This window comes from Perna viridis, chromosome 4, assembly GCF_037379345.1.
Source record: "Perna viridis isolate PV_CMFRI_1.1 ecotype Kerala chromosome 4, ASM3737934v1, whole genome shotgun sequence".
In the NCBI taxonomy this organism is placed as follows: Eukaryota; Metazoa; Mollusca; class Bivalvia; order Mytilida; family Mytilidae; genus Perna; species Perna viridis.
The window spans coordinates 51219809-51242787 of record NC_142448.1 but is presented as its reverse complement, the minus strand read 5'-3'; the positions used below and the strand labels follow the sequence as shown (position 1 = coordinate 51242787).

At 31.3% G+C, this 22979-nt stretch overlaps 1 protein-coding gene across 1 annotated transcript; it reads right to left on the bottom strand.

Annotated features, from left to right (window-relative positions):
- Positions 1–763: 763 nt before the first annotated feature.
- Positions 764–19844, bottom strand: LOC148620453 (substance-P receptor-like). The gene is made up of 4 exons (XM_088581354.1): positions 19030–19844; positions 9487–9590; positions 6230–6320; positions 764–1277 (listed from the first exon to the last, which is right to left on the bottom strand). Exons 1-4 carry the CDS (start codon positions 19813–19815, stop codon positions 1134–1136), a joined length of 1125 nt encoding a protein of 374 aa, XP_088437480.1. The 5' UTR covers positions 19816–19844; the 3' UTR covers positions 764–1133.
- Between the last annotated feature and the right edge of the window lie 3135 nt (positions 19845–22979).

The following is a 22979-nucleotide window of genomic DNA, read 5'->3' as shown; positions in this document are numbered from 1 at the left end:
TGTCTGCTTTTAGAAGATAATCCACATGAAAAACCCAATAGTTTTTATTGTATTTTGGTGTCATTTACAGAGGTATCTCCCTCAGTTTTAAATTCTAAATTAAATTCTATATATTTTTTTATCTCCTATTAACAGTGGTTATATAAAAAAGCCACATGTTACTTCCTGTATACTATGACATTTTATACAAAATATCAAAAATAACAATATGTTGGCTTTCCAACCATTAATCACATTTTGCATGATTCTTATGTGGAGTGCTACTTAAAACAAAACGATATTTTTTTTCATGTATATCTTATGATTATAACAATATGTCCTATACGATTAGTTCAGTTGACAGATGCGTTTGTTTTGATAACACTAATTAAACATCAATGCAGTCAGTTGAGTGTAATGAACTTCTGTTACATCTGAAAATGCAAATTCATTAGGACGAACACACATTTATATTTTTTTTATTCCTTTTTTTTTGCAGCGAACTCTTTATAGTTAGAAAAATAACAAAGAAAAATAAAATGTGGTACCATTACAAAATCAAGCATTTTCATATAAAGCTTTCAATCATGTCGAACAGGAATTTTAAACATATTTTAAGCATTAAAAAATGCTTTACAAAAGGCAGTTTCAAACTCCCCTAATTGAACGAGCTCCATCTTTCTACCATATGTATTTTTTTTTAAATCCGGTTATGCCTTTCAGCTCGTTTTGGGGGCTAATGGAGCGCTACATGGTACATGTATTTATATAAAGAGAGTAACTTCTATTCCACATGCCATAACTAATTTTTACCATGCTCACAGGTTAATATTGGACGTGATTAAAAAAAAACAACATTATATATGCATTAACACCTAAACATATATACATATTTCAATGTCAGGAAATTAGTCTATACCTAGCATATGTGACATACATTTAAAACTAATCATTGATTTATACATTGATTAATAATATAAAATGCAAACATTTTGATGGTCGGTGTAGAATATGATATGTGTGTAGTTGCCATTCGAAATCCAAATCGAGCAATCTGCTTTCAACAACGGAATTATATCGGAGTATAATTAAATTGATTAAGAAATTTATATTTTATCAAATACTCCATTGGCATCCCACATGTTTTCAGTTTGCTAAAACTTGGTCCTTAATGTCGAACGTAAACTTGGTTTAAGAGTGATTGCAGAATGGCTGTATTTGACACCAAATTTCCGCCGTTTTTGACAACATCTGAGACATGATTGAAACAAATCCTTGAATTCTTTTTTGAACTTCTCCTGAAATAAACGAATTGGTAGGGAAATATAAAAAACACATTTTAAGTCAGTCGTCAGAAAATAGGCGTAACACACTACAATTGATTTATGCCTATAAGCAAACTATTCAAGAACAAAATACATATTACCAAAACAAAAACACCAACACATATAAAACTAGACACTCCCCCCTGAACAAAAATAAACAGGCATGTACACAGGCAAATGTGTAACACATGAGAATCATATGGTTTGCATCATATGATTATCATATAAATCTAGCACAATATGATTATCATATAAATCTAGCACCATATGATAATAATATTTTTCGGTATACATATGATTATCGCATGATTATCATATGATAATCATATGTTATTCAGCCAAAATTACCATATGAGAATCATATGATAATCATATGACTATCATATGTTCAATATCATATGATTGTCACATGATTACCATATGATTATCATATGAATCGAGCACCACATGATTATTATATGTGGCACATTTGGCTGTGTATGTCTCAGATTATGTGCACAGACATGGTGTTATATCCTGTTTTTTTTCTTGAACTTACCGCTCTACTTATATCATGCTGTTAATGTTTTTTTTAATTAGTAATCAAGGGAACCAAGATTATAGAGGTAATTAAAATAATGTCATCCAGGGACAAAGACCAGACATGAAAAACATACATACCTAACAAAGAATACAAAGTAACTAAAATCATACATACAAAGTAAAAAAACAAATGAGCATCTCGGACTCCACTTAAAACTAAGAGCATGGACCAGGTGCACCGGCAGGGTAAGCGTCCTTAAAATTATCATATTTATTGCCAGTAATCGATTATGACATTTTTCCAATTAATATTGTGGTATCACTGAACGTAAGCCATAATTAGCAGAGTTCAATATTTACTTTATCATATTGTTTCAAATAAGAATAATAATTTGAATTCTTTTAAATTCTTTTGGACTACAAATGTATTTCTCCTCATTCGTTAGATCTTTTGATTTCTTAACAAGTAATTTGAGACCCTTATTGCTGTTTTGCATTCGTCCGCGACATATCGCTTCTATACCATGAATTTCCGCAAGCTCCGAAACAGCGTCTGACGTTCGAAATTACTGGATGCTGCAGCCAGCCCTCCTAGAAAATGCAAGAATCTTTCAAAGTCGGAAAAAAGGAAATGATTTTACGCGACGTTATGCGATTGTCAATCGACGTTTTATCTGAAAAATGTCCGAGAATTTCGAAAAGCCTGTCTGCAGCACTCATTAAGAGACGGAACGAACGTTTGCCGCCCGCTGCGTTGAACTTGGAATTTCTAAACACATCGTTCTTTACCGGGATAACCTGCACGCGCATGTTGGGGAAGAACTCTCATCCTCCTGTGCTCGCTAGATATATCAATTTTAAATTTAAAACTGTAAAATATTTAAAGGTAAGCTTTTCAATACGAAAAGCCTCGAACATTTAATCTATTACTCTATACCATTCGTCAATTTGTAATATGATTTATATATTGATAATGATTTTTTAATTATTGTTTTTAGGAACAAATTCAGGATCAATGACTTTTACAATATTAGTAATTTATTGATAAAAAGTAGAGATGTCAATGTGTATGTATACATATAACGAGAAAAGGTATGTGACAACGAAACAACTACCTCACCGGGGTGAGGCATACATTTTGTAAGCATCATCATTGTAATTATATGTAACGTATTTTGGAAAAATCTTAATATTTATGGTTGAAAAACAAGAAAATAATCACAAAAAAACAGATCAACAAATTTGATTGAATGATACACCAAATTTATCTAGACGAGATTATTGTCGTAATTTCAAGTAACAGTAATTAGGCTTCTGGAACAAGGTTATGTTGAAGTTTTGATCACTTCAGAAGTTTTATGGTCGTCATCGTTAACTTGCTGTTTGTTACGGTCTACGCCATGAAAACTGCTTTGTTGAAATTGTAATAGTTTTCTCGTCCACTTTCGTCTACCCTGGACTTGACTTTTTATGAGCAACTCGGCCGGTTTTGTGTTTCTAAAAAGCAAAGGACGCTTACCTTACCGGTACACCTGTTCAATGCTCCGAATTTTAAGTGAAGACCGAGTTGCTCATATACCTTTGTTACAGCTCCTGTGTTTTATAAACTTGTCCACCCCCATTCCCCACTCTCCATAGTCCCCATCCCAATTCCCCATCCCCATACAATCCCCATTGAATATTTTTATTAGATATATAAAATGTCAAACTAAAATTTACACTTCAACTTTTTAACTATTATTAGTAATTAAATTTTACACAATTTTTCGTGTCAATAAATATTTTAATACTAATTTCCCCATCCTCCCTTCTAAAAATCCGAACCCCACCCCATTCACCATCCCCATTCCCTATCCCCATCCCCTCACTCCCCATCATTCCACATACCATAGAATGGGAAGCCTTCCCTATACAAGTACTGTACTTTGTATGTATTATTTTGGTTGTTTTATTTATTTTTTTATTTTTTTTATTTTTTTTTTTTTTTATTTTTTTTTGGTTTTGGTTCCCTTGAATATCCTTTTAATCCAAGTAAAACGAAACTTAAATACACCAAAACCCTTCCGAATATTGAATTTAGTTCGGTTTATGCTGATGTACGGTTATTAAGGATTAAAACTGATATAAATGGAATTTAAGGTGTATGGTCTAGACTCTTTTCAGATTATTCGGTGTGCTACTTATTTCATTGTATATCAAAATAAGGAACTTCAGATTTCAACTAGCTTTTAGATTTCAGTTCCCAATTTTTCGCTTAAAGTTAGATTGTAACACTCGAAAATTTAGAAAATTACCTATATCAAATCTAGAGTTAAACAGAAAAAAAAGACATTAGAAAGTATATGGGTCACAAGGGCGGAATAGAATGTATACTGAAGTGATATTGCAAGCATTTTGTAGATTAGTTACTTATAGCAATGATCAATGAAGGTGACGAAAGCTTAAATTATTGAGAGACAAAATGTCCCCATCAGTCGCCAGACGAAGAAACGGAAGCAAAAAAAATAGTTAGACTTAAGGAGATAGGGTAAAGGACATAACTCCTGAAATCAGAAATATGCTTGTATCATTTTCAAATTCCCAATAGCCTATCAAGCTTTAATTTGAAACAGAATTGGATCATACCACAGACACTGTGATGTCAGCTTCATGTCTTGACCTACACTTAGAAATGGATGGTAAAGGAAAACTATTGACCAAACTTTACGACAAACGTGATGCCTTTTCATTCAGAATTGTCAACGTACATTCTTTTGATTACCGCTATAACCATGGTTCCCTTTATTACTCTTTCTAAGCTACTTAGATGCTTACATAAGATTGATGTAAAATGCTGAATACAAACGTTCCAATGATTTGTACGAGCTGTCTCCCCTACCCTACCTCAGTAAAGAAAAAGGAAAAGAAATAATTGATCTATTCAGAACTACTTCCGGTATATTTCAAATCGGTATAAGTTTATGACATAAATAAATATAGACCTTGAAGGCTATTTGTAAGGCAAGCATTGTAGAAAAAAAAGGAAAAAGTTTTACAGCTTAAAAGATTTTCAATGAAACAACACGAACATTTTAAGAGACACATGAACCAAAAAGAAAAAAAAAGTTTTATCATTCATTTATAGTCAGCAAACATAACTGCTACTTCAACATTAGGCTACCTTGTTTTGGGGAGATAAGGAAACACAGGTAAAAACGGTTTGTATTGCAACTTTTCGTACAAAAAAAAAAACATACAAATTGATACTTTTGTTTACTTTCTGAATAATGATAAACTTTTAAGGAAAAGGTTCAAACGTCAAAACAGACAAGTTAAGACAGGATCACAACATTAATTTCATTCACATTCTCATTGCACAGTGTTTTCAAGTTTAAAACAATTGGGAACAATTAATTTTTAAATGGAGAAAAAAAAAATGCAAGATAACAGAAAATCATCTTGCTGGTTGCTGCATTGCAGATTTCAATCAGAACCATAAATGACCAAAACTTAGTTATCACTACCGAACCGGGGACTCGCAACATGCAGGCTGCAATTCAAAAATGTATAACCACAATAAAATGTTATCTTAGCAATTTCCAATCGAGTCATACTTCAAAAGCATTGCGTTTCAGACTTCTACCATTTACTACATTTCTCTCTGATGAACTTTCTTTTGGAAGTAATATGAAATTTATATACCAGTTCATTGTAACCGAGTTATCTTTATTAATTAGGAAGTCGTGTACACAATTGCACATTTCACCATTTCTAATAGTATAAACAATTGGTTATCATGAAAACCCAAAATATGATCCCGAGTGCCAAAGAACGCATACATCTAAATGCGTTCTTGGCATCATATTTTAGTTAGTCACGATCACCATATTTATCATACAGATTTCCTCCATTATTGTTTGCTATTTTTAACATAAATCTAAAATTGTAAACGGCGGATTGATATTTGTATTTTGACATTTTGTGTCATTTTGGCGGGAGAAAATGAAAGTACAGAATTAATTTAACAGTGTGAGTTATCGAAAAAAAAATCAACTGGGTTTATTTTGTAAATCACTACTATTTATATAGTAACAATTTTCTTCACATAATTTTCTGTATATTTCATCTATCTCTAATACCCCACTAACTGAAAGGTTTTCCCTTCCAATGTCTGAAATATATTGAATTGTGCATGACAAATAAATACAAGACGTATGTTGTGTCCGAGTTGCTCATTTGCTTTTGTTACTTTGTATGTATGATTTTAGTTACTTTATGTTTTTTGTTGTTTATGTCTGTTTTCCATGTCGGGTCTTTGTTCCTGTATAACATTCTTTTGATTACCGCTATAACCTTGGTTCCCTTGAATACTCTTGCAGTACAAATTTAAAAAAAATATATGAATATTTGTCTTATTAACTTACATTCAAAAGCCCGTAGATAAATGGGTTAACGCAGGCGTTGCTCATTGCTAACCAGTTGGCACAAAGCCATATGATGCTAATGTACTCGAATCTGAAATAATATATATTTATATCTGTATTTTTTCTCAAATGTGTTTGGTTCTTATTCTCAGAAGGAAACATCGAACAAAGGTGTTAAGAATGTTCGCTTCACATGTTCAACTATTTTATGTACAATTTTCTGACTGCTCTGGTTTTATCCATTTCATAATATTAATATTTTTTACCTCAATTACCACCACTTTTCTTTCCATAATTTTATTAAACGCACCTTGAAATATAATCTTAAAAGTTTTTTTTATGATATTGTTATTATTTGTTTCGTTGTTTTTAATCGATAATCCTTCCACGCAAAACCTACGGAAAATCTAAACAAAAAAAAAAAAAAAACAACCTTTTCCCAACAAAATTTCAAATGATAATTTCTCGAAAATCTTCTTATATTGTTCTAGCGTGAAGAATCTCGATACGTTGCCTACGGCGAGGAGAGTGTGTGAGACTTTCTTCTGGCAAAAAAGAATTTATGTCTCTGCTTCTGGTAAAGCTCAATATATTTCTCCACACCCAATAATTTCCGCACATTTTCTCCGGACTTTCACATTTTTCTTCAGTTCCGTCAGAATATGTTTAACCCATTCATTTTTCTGATCTTACATTTTACATATATAGGACGTTTCTGACGCTCCATCTAAATGAACTATTTCATGTGCTTCTGTAACTTAATGATATGACGAATAGAGTAAACGTTTTGAGGATGATTGGAAACATTAACTCTTAGATCATTTCAGTTGATTTTGTTTTCATTAATTGCCTGCTGTAACTAGTGTAAGTAAAATGATGTAATTAATGTGTGACAGAAATCCTCTTTTTTTACTATACACTGACATACTTTGCACCCTTTTCTGTATACAGGAAGGATTGAAACTGAAAATTAAATTTAGGTGGAGGGTCGGAAGCTTTTCTTCCAAACAAATTTATGATACCTGGTAAAAGAAAAAAAATAATACTGTTGAACATGAAATAATTGATTCAGTCTTGTTGTCACTATCAACCTGTGTGGACTTGTCACTCAATCATTTAAATAAGAAGAAAATCAAAGTACGATATGAATAAAATTGCAAGTGTGAAAATTAAGGTACACTGTTCATGCTTGGAGTAAAATGATGGGTAATCTGGTCAATAAAATGAAACTATTCATGAAAGACGTTACAGATCTATTTACATTTTTCATAGTTCAATTTGGATATTTATTTTTTTTTAAAGATGCTCAACTTTAACATCGTGAACAGGTTGTTACATCTTATTTGCGTTTTGTATCTTCTTATTTCTGTATCTGTAACTTTTAACGCAGACGCACATCATGTGTTATAGTAAATCTTGCAGATCCCTGTTAGTCGTGACATCGTCGATATAACAACATAACATAAAAGCCAATGTATTTTAATACAAATAGCTCCGTCCCTCCTAGGCAAAGCCTCAAATTATATTATAAGTATACATTTGTTGATCATTCAAGCGGGTAGAGTAAATTCATTACCTTAGATACCTGCTTTTTATCTCCAGCAGTGCCGAAAATAATAGTTGGAAATGAGGGGTGATAAATTTAGTGATACTCGAATGACCAATCAACAAATGTTTTATTATCAAACTATGAATTTTATAATCATTTCTAGCAAAACAAAGTGAGAGACCAGAACTTATGACGCATTATCGGAATTTAGCGTTGTTAAAGGATAAAGAAAAGAAGGTTTGAACTTTGATACACCAATGATAATCGGTAACATGGTAAAATAGTAACCAACTGTGATATTATACCAATTATGGTAGCTCAGTGCATGCGATATCATATTTTATTGAATACATAAAAAGATATATCTTTTCAATGTTCAGTAAAACATGATGTTGCATGCACCAAGCTGATATAATTAATATCTACATTTCTTTGTAGAATTTAAAAGAATTTTCCACCGAGTGTGTTTCTTTCCATTACGTTTAATAAACTATTTTGGTATACATTTAATTTGGTCGTCTAGTAAACTCACTTTTTTCGTACTTGTGTTTGGATTACCCTTGTTTTCAATTGAAGACATTTAGGCAAATCCCTATTACATGTAGATATATTTGACCAATCGATATTCACTCTGATAATGTTGTTACATAAAAAAAACTTATATCGTGAAGGTTAAAAGCTAACGTAAGCTATACAATATCACTTGTATACAAAACCTCAAGCGTGCAATATCACAAAAAATGGGTGTGTCATAAATAAATTTAAAAAAAATTTAAAAAAAACACGAAATGTTATAATGTTTTTCATCCTGCAATGAAAAAGCGATCGACTTAAATATATATAAAATAAAATTTAAAACATATAAAATTATAATTTATCTATATTGTGCTCGATTACATAGTACTATTAGATAAATATGACCTTATACATGTCGATAAAAATGTATATGTATACAAATACATCACATCTGTATTCAACACCATGTATATTAAACGGACGATGAAGAAAGAGTATTAATGTGTACTTTCATAATTTAGTTGCTTGTCAGTTAGTAATTGATATGTATTTAAATTTCAGCAATAAAGTGTTATGGTTTAGGTTGAGCCTTTCAAGATTTGTATCATTTTCCTTTGGTTAATGATGCATGGTTTAACCGTAAATAATTCTTAGCTTAAAGAAACAATGAATGAAACAAATGCTAGGTTTTAAATATTTATTACTACAATATCTTTTCAAAGGCCTGAAAATTGAAAATAATTCCAGAAAAAAAGTATCAAACGCTTTCAACTCTCCAGATGTCAGGAAGAAATCAAATGGAATATAATTAACCATAACAAAGTAAAAATCTACAACGGTGTCAAATATGGATTAAGTAATCGGTTTAATTTGTGCAAATCCTTCTACAATGAAACCTGCAACACCGAACCTTGAATAATTCACAAAACTGTCCGAATCAGACACTTTTGAAAGTTTCTTAAATCTATTTAAATGTAAGTTGAACCTTGGTAAACCGAACACCTCTCTAAACCGAACAAAAATTCCAAATAGAATTCGGTTTAGACAGGTGTTAACTGTATCACTTTTGACTTATTAAGTAGTCCATTTTTAGTTTAAGCAATATGCAATTCTTCTTTTTGAAATCTTAACCATTTTACAAGATGCGATTAACCCTAAAGTACTGTTGAAAATAATTTGTTTACAAACTTACGAATTGATTTCCATGGCAAAGTAAGGCATGAGTACATTGTAAGTCTGTAAAGGCAGCCAACACACGGCAAAAAGACAAACTACTACTATTAACATCTTCATGACCTGAAAAAAAATATTCGACTCTATACAATTTGCCACTGGTATATAGGTTATTTTCCACATATTTTATGAATCGTCTAAATTCAACAAAGAATGATAAACAAATTCTTGTCTTTACTACCAAATATGTTGAAAAAGATAACAGCTTAATTACAAAATTCCACTGAACTCTCAACTTTTAATTCTATAGTATTGAATACCAAAAAAGCAATCAATAAACATATATAAGTCGCCTTGATTAAGAGAAATAAAAGACAAAAATGGTGTTATCATGGCAACAAAATGTGACATTTCCTATTTTAGTTTTGCTAAATGATCACACAAGGCAATATATAGATACATTATATTTTTATTATTTTTTTGCATGTTCCTTCTAACTTTCTTTATCCTAAACGAGTTCTTAATTAGAAAGATTAATCAAGGGAACTAAGGTTATAGCGGTAATCAAATGAATGTAATCCAGGGGGACAAAGACCAGACATGGAAAACAGACATACACAACAAATAACATAAAGTAATTGAAATCATACATACAAAGTAACAAAAGCAACTGATCAAATCGGACTCCACTAAACCTGAGAGAATGGACCAGGTGCACCGGTAGGGTAAGCGTCCTCTGCTTTTTAAGAAACATCCGCCAAGTTGTCCATAAAAAGTCAAGTCCGGGGTAGACAAACGAAGAAAGGAAAACCATAACCCATGGTGCAGATGGATACACCATAACGATCCCTGAGTTCATGATGACGACCATAAAACTTCTGTAGTGATGACTTCAATCTTGTAGCAACATAACCCTGTTCCAGAAACCTATTGTTATAGAGTTCTAGCGCTATACAAAAAGTTTGCGTAGTTTCGGCAAGCTCTGGCATAACGTATGAGTTGTGATATGAAGGATGAAGGATTTTTTGTTGAAAAAATACAGACTTTTAGAATTTAGTCCTGTTTACCTGAAAAGTTCTGTATTGGATTTATTTCAATAAAAGTTTTTTTTAGCTAAAAACGTGGCTGATATGTTTTCCATGTCTGGTTTTGTCCCTGGATTACATTCTTTTGATTACCGCTTTAACCTTGCTTCCCTTGATTCCTCATGTACATACAGTTAAGGATTACATGATAAAAGTAAATACTACTAATCACATGTAGTGTTATACAGTTGTCTGTCTATCACTTTTATGAGTAGTATGGTACACAACATTAAAGCCAAGAGCATTCCAGATTATATCAGACTAGTAGTGGTCTTTAATCATTCTATATGGATTACTTAATAAAATTGAGTTTAGAATGGGTATAGTGATTTTTATATATGGATTACATGATAAAATGCCATATCAAATATGTATGGAGTGATTTAAGATCAGGAATTTGCTTAATAAAAATTTAATGTAAAATGTTTAGAAGTTGTTTTATATAAGGAAAACTTAATAGAATTTAATATAGAATGGGAGGAGTTATTTTATGTTAGGAGACCTCTATTAAATTTCTTGTAGATTATAGGTGGCAAGATTAATTTAAGTGGGTGAATATAGAATTAGTACATGGTGATTTTACATAATAGTTACTTCGTTATTTTTCAAACGTTATATTTTTTTGTTCTACTTCAGATCTATGCAAATTACCCTCAAGAATATTCATACTAAATTTGGTTATTTTTTGTCTGGTGGTTTCAGAGAAGAAGATTTGTGAATAAAATAACCTAAACATGTCAAAAAGAGCAATAACTCTAATACGGCGTAACAGATTGAAAAAAAATTATGTCTCATAATGCTGAACACTTGTACTCGACGCCCGAATATTGCTAACGTAACGGTTTTGGAGATATATATGCGAAAAAAAAACATTGTCTGATTTTCGCTCTCAATTAAATATGACATGTAAAACAGTACATTAACATTTAAAGACAGAAATTTACCACAGGTAACTACATGTATCAAAAGTAGTACTCTCTAAAAACAAGTAGTTTTACCATGTTATTATTATAAATTACTTTCAATCTGGAAGTATGTATCTCGGAAACTTATAGGATACGCAATAAGACAAAATTTCAATAGTTCTACAGAAGTAAATGTGTGATTTCTAAACATAAAAAAACATTTAACCGAATTTAAAAAAAAATAGAGAATTGATAACGGAGAAATGTGATAGTTCTAGTTTGTACCACACAAAATTGTATTGCTCGCAAACAATCTTTTTTATTGCGCCCATTCTGTTAAATGAGGCAGACAAGTTTATACATAAAAGTAAAGAACCGTATAATTTCAATCCTCGCAATAATGCTTGAAGAAAAATATGCATAGTTTCAACCAGGTGATGATCTAATAAGATCATATCGTAAATTTACGCTCGAAATAATTTACTTTGAAATTAATTTTTTCCTACCAGATATAGCTGAACCATTAAATTTTAAAAGGTTGGATATCAAATAACAATAAAACCAAGTAATAAATAATATAATTATGTCCATATATATTATGTATTACACAATGTAACCAAAGACATTTGATATGCACCGAAGCCCACTAGGTACGTTTCCAACTACGAATTTGGTACTCTTTTAAAAGTGGTAGCCTGTGTATGAATGATAATAATTCTTTACCATGTGACCCCCCCCCCCCGCGTCCAAAAAAAAATAAAGGCTACAGTATTCTAAAAAACATTCTATATAATTTTTATATCATATTAACAGGAGTTATGTGAAAAGCCAAATGTTATTTTCTGTTTACTATAAATTTCTAAACAAAAATAGAAAAAATATATTGATGCTTACCAACCATGAATCATATTTTCCACTATCCGTAGATGGAGTAATACTGAACATGGTATATATAAGATTTTCGATTTTTGAGGGTTCAAAATATTTTAACCGATTAAAAGTTCCCATATAAAGAAATACTTCGTCTTCTAGACGTTACAACATAATGTAAACTGCGAAGCAAAATTATTTTAATCGGTTTAAAAGGATTTCGATGTGTTGGATCTAAACTTGTTTTTCATTTTAGTGTAGATGGGTAAAACTGCATCAGCACTAAAGAGTAATTTTTTTTATGACAGATAGAAGTGATAAACTTAGTTTTTGTTTTGTTTTTTGTCTTTATTGTGGTTCAAGGACAGCCTGTATACTAAATACTACATAGATCGGTCCTCGAATATTACATTGATTTATTAATTATTAAACCACCAATATGTAATTTAGATTTATGGTAATTATTTGTTAATTTAAAGATGATAGTTGTGTTTAGTTCACAAAAGATATAAATTTATACAAGTTTCAATTAATGATGTTCTTAGATAATCATGACTTCAGGCTTAAGGAGGTAGACCTAGGGTAAGGGACTGATTTCATTATGATTCAAAGAAAAGCTTGAAAATCATTGGTGAAACTGAATATGATGTATACATATCACTGATTGAAAGAGTTATTTTCCCTACCCTAGATCTGCCTCCTTAATTTTTTTTGACTTTTTATGACCAACTTGGCGGGTGTTTCTAGAAAGACAGAGGACGCTTATCCTACCGGTGCACCTGGTCCATGCTTCCAGTTTTTAGTGGAGTCCGATTTGCTCAGTTGCTTTTGTTATTTTGTATGTATGATTTTAGTTACTTTATGTTCTTTATTTTGTATTTCTGTTTTCCATGTCTGGTCTTTGTCCCTGGAAATACATTCTTTTGATTATCGCTTTAACCTTGGTTCTCTAGATTACTCTTAGTGCAGATAGAGCATTTTCGATCCGAAGTATATACCATCTCTTGACGCCCGGAGGATGCATTTTTTGTTTTCAATCGATATGCTTCTTTTCGATTTCCAGATCAAGTTATTTAATTACAGCCGATTTCACTTGATTTCGTTGAATTAAAACGATAATAAATTTATGTGTCCTTGAATTACCTTGATTTTATTTTATTCGACACTCACTGGGTTAACATACCCTAAATCTTCAATCTTGACATGATCATTTGCTTGTATCTAATTTATGCTCCTCATAAAGATAAAGGCTGACGCTATAAGTGTCATATGCTGTTAACAATGTTACCATTGTTCATGATAATTTTATTTTTATCCCTATACTTTTTAATATGTGATCATGTTCACGAGGTGTATTGTGCTACGACATCGAATTTTATTTAAGTCACAACAAAAATACGAAAGGTCAACTAATTACAAGACTGATTCCATTAATGTAAGTTGCCCTACTCTTGTGACATTATTAAATATAGGAAACATAGTAAGGTGTATAAAGTTATAACGATTCACAATACAATTGACGATAACATTGTGTGAATTGTATGAATTTTCCGATTATCCCAATCCCAGTTTCCCATAGATAATTCCCAGTTCTACATAGATTTCAGTTGTTTTGTTTTCTTTACATAATCAAATTACAACGAAGTCTTATTAAAAACTATCTAAAATAAAGCGACTTAAAAGGTGTCAGGCTTACAACTTTTTTTAGTTTTTCAATGTCTGGTTTAAACATATTTCACTGTTTCAACACGAACAAATAATATTTCAATGTTTCCAGACTGAGAGTTATCTTAAATTCTGGTTGTATTTCATATTATATTAGTAACTATTTAAGATCTAGTATAGGTAAAAGCCACGAATGCACATTTTTCCACAGAAAAATATCTTTTCCGCGGTTACTTAATATTTGTTTTTATTTTCATTTTAATTTCATGTATTTGTTGATGTTTTGCCTTCAAAAACACTGTATCAACCTAGTTTATCATCTAACATAGCTTAAATACTTAATTAAGATGTATCATACACCCGCTATAAATTCCATTCCACAGTATTAAATAGGTTTTGCCAATAAGCGTACACAACATTTTATTTGCAAACAAAGTAAACACAAACCATAGAAACCAAACTAATAATAATAAAAAAAAAACAAAAACAGGATAAAAAAGTTACAATAATTTTCCTACAAAAGTATGATTGTGGAACACCGGTGCACCTGGTCCATGCTCCCAGTTTTTAGTGGAGTCCGAGTTTCTCATTTACTTTTGTTACTTTATATGTATGATTTTAGTTACTTTATGTTCTTTGTTGTGAATGTCTGTTTTCCGTGTCCGGTCTTTGTCCCTGGATTACATTATTTTGATAACCGCTATAACCTTGGTTCCCTTGATTACTCTTAATTGCTCATATCAATTTACAGTCGACAAATAAACATACATGAGGAGACACTTGTATATATGTATGGTTAATTGGTGGGACTTTTAAATGTCAAGCATAAGATTATCTGAAATTGTGTCATCTAAAATATTTCCATGAAATTCTTCAATAAAAATGCAGTGAAAAACGGGACACAACGACCAATTATCAAAGCAGTGACTCAGTTTGTATAATGTCGACATTGTCAGGACTTGTTGAACTATATATACATATATCATGGTTCGTGTCATAAATATTATGAAATAGAGGATGAATTCGGGAAGTTTTATGAAAAGATAGATATATCTATCATCTTTCAGTAATGATTAGTTTCTCCAATCGCGATGATTATTCAATTTCCTGAAAACGCATTTTAAAACCTTAATTTGTGCACATTGGGTTGGTATCAATATCAGTTAAGTGACACTAAAATATTAAACTTTTTGGATTACTTTTCAAATGTTAGTTACTGTAACAATACCCTCATCAAAACGTTCATTGCAAGCCCTTATACGATTATTAATAGGCTGTGAAATGCAAATAGAATAAAAGTAGTTAGTATCTCGAAGAACGCTTTAGCGGGACTTGAGATGTTCCACATGATATTGTCAGTTTCAAATAACAATTATTATTATGTTTTTCGGTAATCTAATTATTGCAAAAAAACGTCATTTTCATTCAAAATTCTACTTAAAGTCTTATGACGTCACAATTACTCCTGATATTTGACGCATATTTAAAAATACCTGTAAACAAGTTCAAAGAGAACAAAGGAAAAAGTCAAGATTACTCCCGTCTCCTGAAGACAGCAAAAACACAATAAAGCTGAATTTGAGACCCACATGACCATGTGTTTAGGTGAAAAGTTGTCATTTTCATTTTTTTGTTCTTACACAATGGAAAGCCTTAGCTTCACAGTTTATACAATATACTGTAGTTACTTGTAAAAAGGTTGCAAATTATGTAAATTGCACGTACAAAGTTTCTTGGGTTGGAACCTACTCCCATGTGTTCTAAAATATTATTAGTTCTGTACATAGTTGAGGCAGAAATTACTTAATGATAGCCTAACCCACCCTCGTCTTCTACAAAATTGTAAGATCATATCTTTCCACATTATTGATCTATCCCTGAATCTTTGTAATTGAAATTTTAGATAATTTTTGCGTACCTACTTCTAATTAGTTTAAAAAGTATTTACTTGTGACTGGATCAATCTCAATATATATACATCATATCATTGTCTAAAGAGAGAGCATAGTCACTATTACCTAAAATTAACTAAAATGTATTTTAATATATGATTACATCTCACCATACGTGCCAAATGAGCATATAAAACGACTAAAAATATTTGAAAACAAATGTTTCTGGATTGACAAAAGCCCAGCATTTATAACCTAGAGAACACAGACGAAAATATATGTATTGTAACAAAAAAACAACATATTTCAAGAATAGGCCATCACATCATTTTTGTTCTCTCCCAACTCTTTTTTCAATGGCATTTTACGTGGTAGACTTGACAACTTGTTTTGTATTCTCTGTTCATTTTATCCCCGAAGGTCTTCATATGATGAAGACCTGGGCAATAGGTGAGGTGAATCTCGGTGAAAAAAGATACCACACCATTCCTTCAAATGAATTTTATTCAAACGGATATTTGAAGGCGGGAAAGGCATTCAATTATTCCTAAATGCCTATAATTCGAGGTATTAATGTATATGGAATGCATTGCGATTACCAAGGGAGATAACTCATTTTACCTAACATTCTTTTGTAATTTTGAACCCTTTACAGTATCTTCTGACAGTTCTTAGACAAACAGATTGTCAATTCGTCTTTAATAGACCGAATACTATGTGCCAATATTGTCAAATATGTCGGTTTTATTTTTTTAGCATTGTTCATCATTATCATTTTTGTCTGATTTCTACATATTTTAACATTTAAATATCAAATCTGTTCCTTTGTGTAAAGGTAAGTTAATTTAAGTGTTAAGTAAACTATAAAAAATATTCAATCAAACAAAGAAAATAATACACACCAAAAAAAACCGTTCACTTTGCCAAATTTGCATATATGCAAAGGACTTTACTTATATGCAAATTTACGGCATTAGATTTCGAAGAATTTGTACATGTAGCGTAATATGAATACCAACTTGTTTACCTTATTATGTTACCTTGTTGAACATTTAGTGCCTTTGATGTATTCAGTTTCAGCAAAATGTTTTTTTTATTTCACTCTTAATAAGCGCAAAATTTAAGATTTTATCAAATTTCATTCTTTAAGAGGAGATAGTTGTTAACTGTATTTTCCTTCCGTAATGAAACAAATGTCATCTGATGATTATGGGAATGTTGTAAAGTGATGCTACGCGACCAGAGGATCTACGTTCTTATATGAACAACGGTAGTCCTTTAATATCTTGAGTACAATCATTCTTATACTCATTTTCATAATGTGGATTTGTATAAACACGAAATAAAATGAGGTTGTTTAATTTTCTATAACACTTCTAAAATATGGGTATGATTATTTACTTTTTACATATTATGCCTTTCAATTAACACAAATGTGGATATAAAGAATGTTTGCTGCTAATGTTCAACCATTTTTGTCATTGTTTTGAAATTTTCTGGTAAATGCCATTTTATTGCAAAACTATTGTTGCCCAGTAAGCCCTACATTTTTTTTACATTATTTCTTTTAACACACATTTAAATGTTAATTGAGAAATATGCATACACTCCTTGTTATTTCGTGGGGTTTTAAAAAAGATGAAAAACTAACTAGACAAAACCCGCTAGAACAGTGGAAAAGTTTTTCTACTTATGTTGTTCTAACATGAAATATTTCAAAGATTCATAACCCTCTGAAATACTTTTACTCGGATGTCATGTGACTTCTGAGTCTTATAACCATATGATGTCGATCAAAAGGGTATCCGTTTGATAACCGTCTTCATAGTACGTCCACAGCGAAAGAGATCTGACAGTTGAATATTAAACTGTATTAAATTTGTTATTTTGTATAAAGACGCTGACCATTTTTACAGTGTACGATTGAAATTATATATTTAATCAATGCATTCTCATATCCATATATGGATTCCTTGTGATTAACTATATACTCCGGTTAACCCGAAGAATGAGTTGTCAAAATTACACATTAAGAAACAAAATAAAAACGAAATGAAACGAAACAAAAAAATGGAAACGTAATTTAAAATAAAGGAATTATCACGCATTGTTTAGATGTGTGGTTTTAGTTGTGGTAAAAGTGCTAATCCCGTTGTAAATAATTAATCTTTTTGGGAATACAGAAAGAACAAATCGGCGGATTATTATTAGCGTCTTTATTTTTTAAATACTTATATATATCTCATGACTTCCGAGATTCAGCGCCATCGTTGCTTTGATTATTTTTAAATAGAACAGCAAACGTCCTTAGTATCATATATTTAGTTTTTCTTAAATTACTCTGGTCCAAGACTGTCAGGAATCACCTCACCTTACTGTTAATACATCCGAGTTTCCTTTTTAAACATTCTACTCGAAATTTAACTTGTAAAAAAGGGACATTGGGAAAGATTTGAAAAATGATACAGAATTGAAAGAGTAATTCGGGGAACAAAGATTCGAGTATATATCCACAAATACAACCCCATAATAAAGTCCATTTGTGGAAAAACCAACAATCACAACAAATTGTAACCAAAATAACATTTTCAATGAAACAAAAGCAAATTAGCAACTACCACTCCACAAAAACTGGAAACACAAACCAGGTCATCTCTTAAATTAAGCAAAAAAAAAGAGAAAGAATTTAACGGAAAATTGTAAGAACCTTAAAAAAGGAAGCAAACAATGGTGACTGCTAGATTTGCACTTTATTTTAGAATTTCTGATGGACTGTTTATTTATAAATGTAAGCTTTCAAAGATTACTTCTCGACAAAGTTCAAACACAACCTTCAAACAACAAGGAAGAATGTTTTGCATTTTTTCATTTCACAAGATTTGGTATTGTATTCAAGAATAAACTAAAACGGTTATATTTTAACCATTTACAGGTCCTCTCCACCCGTCTCTTTTCAATTACCACTTTAGTTTATTTTCGTGTTTTAAAAAATGCCCGAATTAATTCACATCATTACCTTAAATATATTCCCGCTGGTATCAAGCACATTTCGCAACAATAAGAATAATGTATGATCTATGATCATAAAGGAATTTGTGGTCATATTATATGTATGAATTACACTTTGTAAAACAAGTAGCCTTACCTTCCGTCTGTTCGCTGTTCTTAAACTACTTCTTCTAGCAGTATTGTTTTTTTCATTGTCTAAGATACCCGGCAAGTTTCTTCCCCAAACTCTGATGGTGATCCGAACATAGGAAAATGTTATGATAGTAAGTGGTACAATATACTGGGTAAGAGCCAAAAAAATGGAATGGAATGTCATAAATCTATGCGAAGGGAATTTCACATTACAGATCTTTTTCAACACAAAATGTGAGTCAGTTGAAACGTAGTTCATTCCTATTTTGAAATAGAGAACTTCCGGTATAGCGGACACGATACTCAAAACCCATATAGAAATGAACACTACAAGGGCTGTTCTCTTCTGAATGCCTGCTTTTAGTGGATATATTACAGCAATATATCTATCCAACGCTATAACTGTCAGGGATAATACACTAACATTCACCGATACGTCTTTCACAAAAGGAGCAATTTTACACATACACTCAGCTACAGTCCATGTCTGTAATATAGCAGCTTGAAACTGGAATGGTATGGTAAACATTCCGAGAGCGACGTCTGCAACAGCAAGGTTTGCTACAAGTGTGTTTGTCACCGTATGCATTGTTTTCTTTGTTGCAACGACAATGATGACGAGTATATTACCAACAATCGCCCCAAGAGCAATTAATCCATACAAAACCGCAAACACAATAAGAAGTTCTACAGAAACATCTTTCACCTTATGATCAAGTATTTCCTGCTGTAACATCTCATTTGAGAGATTATGAACTTCTTGGTAGACTCTATGTTCAAGGGAAGCCATGTTTTAAGCTGTCTTAATACAGTTTTTAACTATTTCATGATTTCAATCAATCAAACCATTGAAAGTACACACACACCGGAACAATTTTATTGGTGCGTATTTTTTTTTAAATCCAAAACATCATAGTTTTTTCAACTGATTTAAAAGAGAAATGTTCTTTATTGATACCAAATGAATGATCAGGCAATTGAGTTAATGAATATGACATTATGAATGAATCGGTTTCTCGTTACATTTAGGTAAATTCATTAATAATTTCCAATAAACCAATTACAAATAACCGTTTGTCAATCGATGAATTGCTCTACAGCAAATTTGTTGTTACATGACAGCTTTGAGTGGTTAATTATTATTATTGTCGATGCGTTCGTTCATTGGGGTTAACTTCTATTTATATTGTAAAGTGGAGATTTATAGCGCTTGAAAATGGTATCAGGCATAGGACCAGTGCCTCTATTTTTGTACGGGTGTCAAGGAAATTTGTATATGTTTCTGATAAATCAAAATATTTTTTTTATTATTCTTATTCAACAATGATATTATATGATGCAAATGGGGCGTGTGTGTAATTAAGAGTTGTTTAAACTTTTGACTCAAACACAAACAAATCTAAGGAAAACGTTGAATAAAATAAAGAGTAAGTCATAATATGTTAAAACATTAGATTTGTAAACAGTCAAAAAATCCTATTATGCGACATCCAAGAGGGTAATCCGTGTTTTAAGTGCTAGTTTAATTATGACAGCTATTGGGTACTAATAAGAAAATACTTAATCTTGTGAAATAAGCATGCTTCAGTTTGCTGAGAATATAACACATTGACTTTTGATCATTAAGATATATCATATTAACACATAATAACATTGCCAATAATGCATATTGTATTTAATACTATACACGCAATTATCGCATTTTTTTTTTGTGCGACAATTGTTTTTTTTTTCACCTTCCTACGTTCACAATGGATGAATGGTGGCCATAAAGGCACTAAATGCCTTTAAATGTCATTGGGTCTTTTTTACAGTAAACATTTATAGTCTATTATGTAACATTTTCGATATTGCTCTTTTTATCTATTCAACATCAATGGACTGATAACAAGAGCACTATGCAAATGTCACTGCACAAAACATACTTAAACTCAGTCAGAATATCACCATAGTAGCTTTATCTAACTATACGATCTTAACACATATGCGTAGAAATAAATAACACTTAAAATAAAAAGTAACGAAATGTCCACCGACATGTATGCTGAACATGTTTATATTTTACGGAATGTGATTCATGAGTGTTTTGAAGAATTGTTGGATGTAAAAGGTTGACAAAAATATGTCTTTTTTCGTGATATTTATGGGAAGTCTTATAAAAAAAAACGGAAACGCTGGTCACATCAAATAGAAACAGGGCAATAAAAAGTTACTCAAAAGAACAAATATAAGTGCGCGAAACTGAGCAACATCAACTCAAGGGAAAAGTAAGATGATCCCAGTGCCGGAATGGAATGGAATTTAACAACACCCACCATATTGCAATAGCTAATTTTCAGCGTTTTTACTCAACGGAGCGGGTTTACGGCAACCAGTACAAAACAATTAAACCATTAATACTTATTTTAATTCATTTTAAGTTCGATACGATCTTATAGATTTGATCCAGCTGGTGAGAGATTACACCTTAAACACGTGTACAGAATATCGAAATGTGTAAGTAATATGATTGATACTTTTGTATTTCATAATCACTGGGTCGATGTAAGTGTTGGTGGACCACAGGTACCTGAGGGTAGTCATTACCACAGTAGACATACTTGACTGATCACGAGTTGTTTCATAAATTATTTATCAAAATTTGAAGTATTACAAATTATAAAATTCATAAAACACAAAGGCTTTTTACCTTGTATTTGACAGACCTTCTTGGTGCTGGATTAGACTTTCTATTTCGATACATTTTAAATTAAGAACTTCCTGAATAAACTTCTTAGCGCATTTAGATCTTCTTTTGTATCTATTTTTTATGTTTTTCAATGCAATGAAAAATGGGACAAGAATGCAATAGCGGTTCTCAGTAGTACATAACACATGAGTGATATTAGGATTTTAATTGTCAGTTTGCCGATGTTTTCAGCAAAGAATATTAGGTTTTTACATGATCAAAAATTTAAGATCGGATCACGAATTTGAGAAATTCAAGTCTTTTTCACTAGTGGACCGTAGCATAATGAGCGAAAAGTTCACCAAATTTCTCATAACGAATAGAAGATAACCCAATCTTTCTTCTGCAACGAGTATACTACATGTCTCTTCCGTGAAAACATATATACGTCTTTTACTTTTTCCAGAGAGCGCCACAATTTCTGGAAACATAATTTATATAGTGACGTCAAAGTTTCTCTTGCCTTTGTTTTTTGAATATTTCTATGCTTTTAAGACGTTTCATTGATAAAGGGGACGGGTCGTTCAACTTGCAAATGGTCATTTTCGGAAGAATTATTCAGCTAATTTGTGTGGAAAACAATAGAATATCTCCGTTTAGTTTTTTCATTAACAAGGGGTTTATAGTAATATGCTGATTTTTTTTTTATCAAATGATAATTAGATAAACCCGTATTCGTTTCATACCATCTGCATTAACAAATGCTTTCGTATTAAAAAAAAATTGGCGGCTTTCGTTTCAATAAATTGGGGAGGGTAGGCAGAACATCTTGGTATTTGAGGTTTGGTAATTTTGGTCATTTATTTTTAACACATGATTAATTGCTTTGTGACATCAAGTTCAAGATCAAACTCCGGCGGTTTCGCGGAATATGACTGTTATTGACGTATATTTTATGGTGATATTGTATTACCGTAATCTAATGTTGTCAATTTCAGATATATTTTTTTGCCAATTACAAGTCATTAATTGCGTTCACATCATGATACTTGATTGAAATGAATGATTTCGCCCTAGTGTGAATAGTGTCTGATATGTGTCTAAGATCTGCATTATTGTTGCTAGGTTATCCATATTATACTGACTTATTATATGACGGGTGCAGCAAGACAATATTACCTTCTCGAAGCAACTGATAATAATATTTTGTACACTTATTTTATAAATATTTATAGTTAAATATCAATTGCTCTTCGTACACCTATTGTTGGGAATTTGAAAACCAA

Bases quoted from the DNA above. Each gene is read 5' to 3' on its own strand.
- LOC148620453 (XM_088581354.1), bottom strand. From the start codon at position 19,815: ATGGCTTCCCTTGAACATAGAGTCTACCAAGAAGTTCATAATCTCTCA. The intron at 9,591-19,029 runs GTAAGGCTACTT...ATTTTTTTTCAG, and splicing joins GAACAGCGAACAGACGGAAG to GTCATGAAGATGTTAATAGT. The intron at 1,278-6,229 runs GTAAGTTAATAA...CGTTTATTTCAG, and splicing joins TTATCTACGGGCTTTTGAAT to GAGAAGTTCAAAAAAGAATT.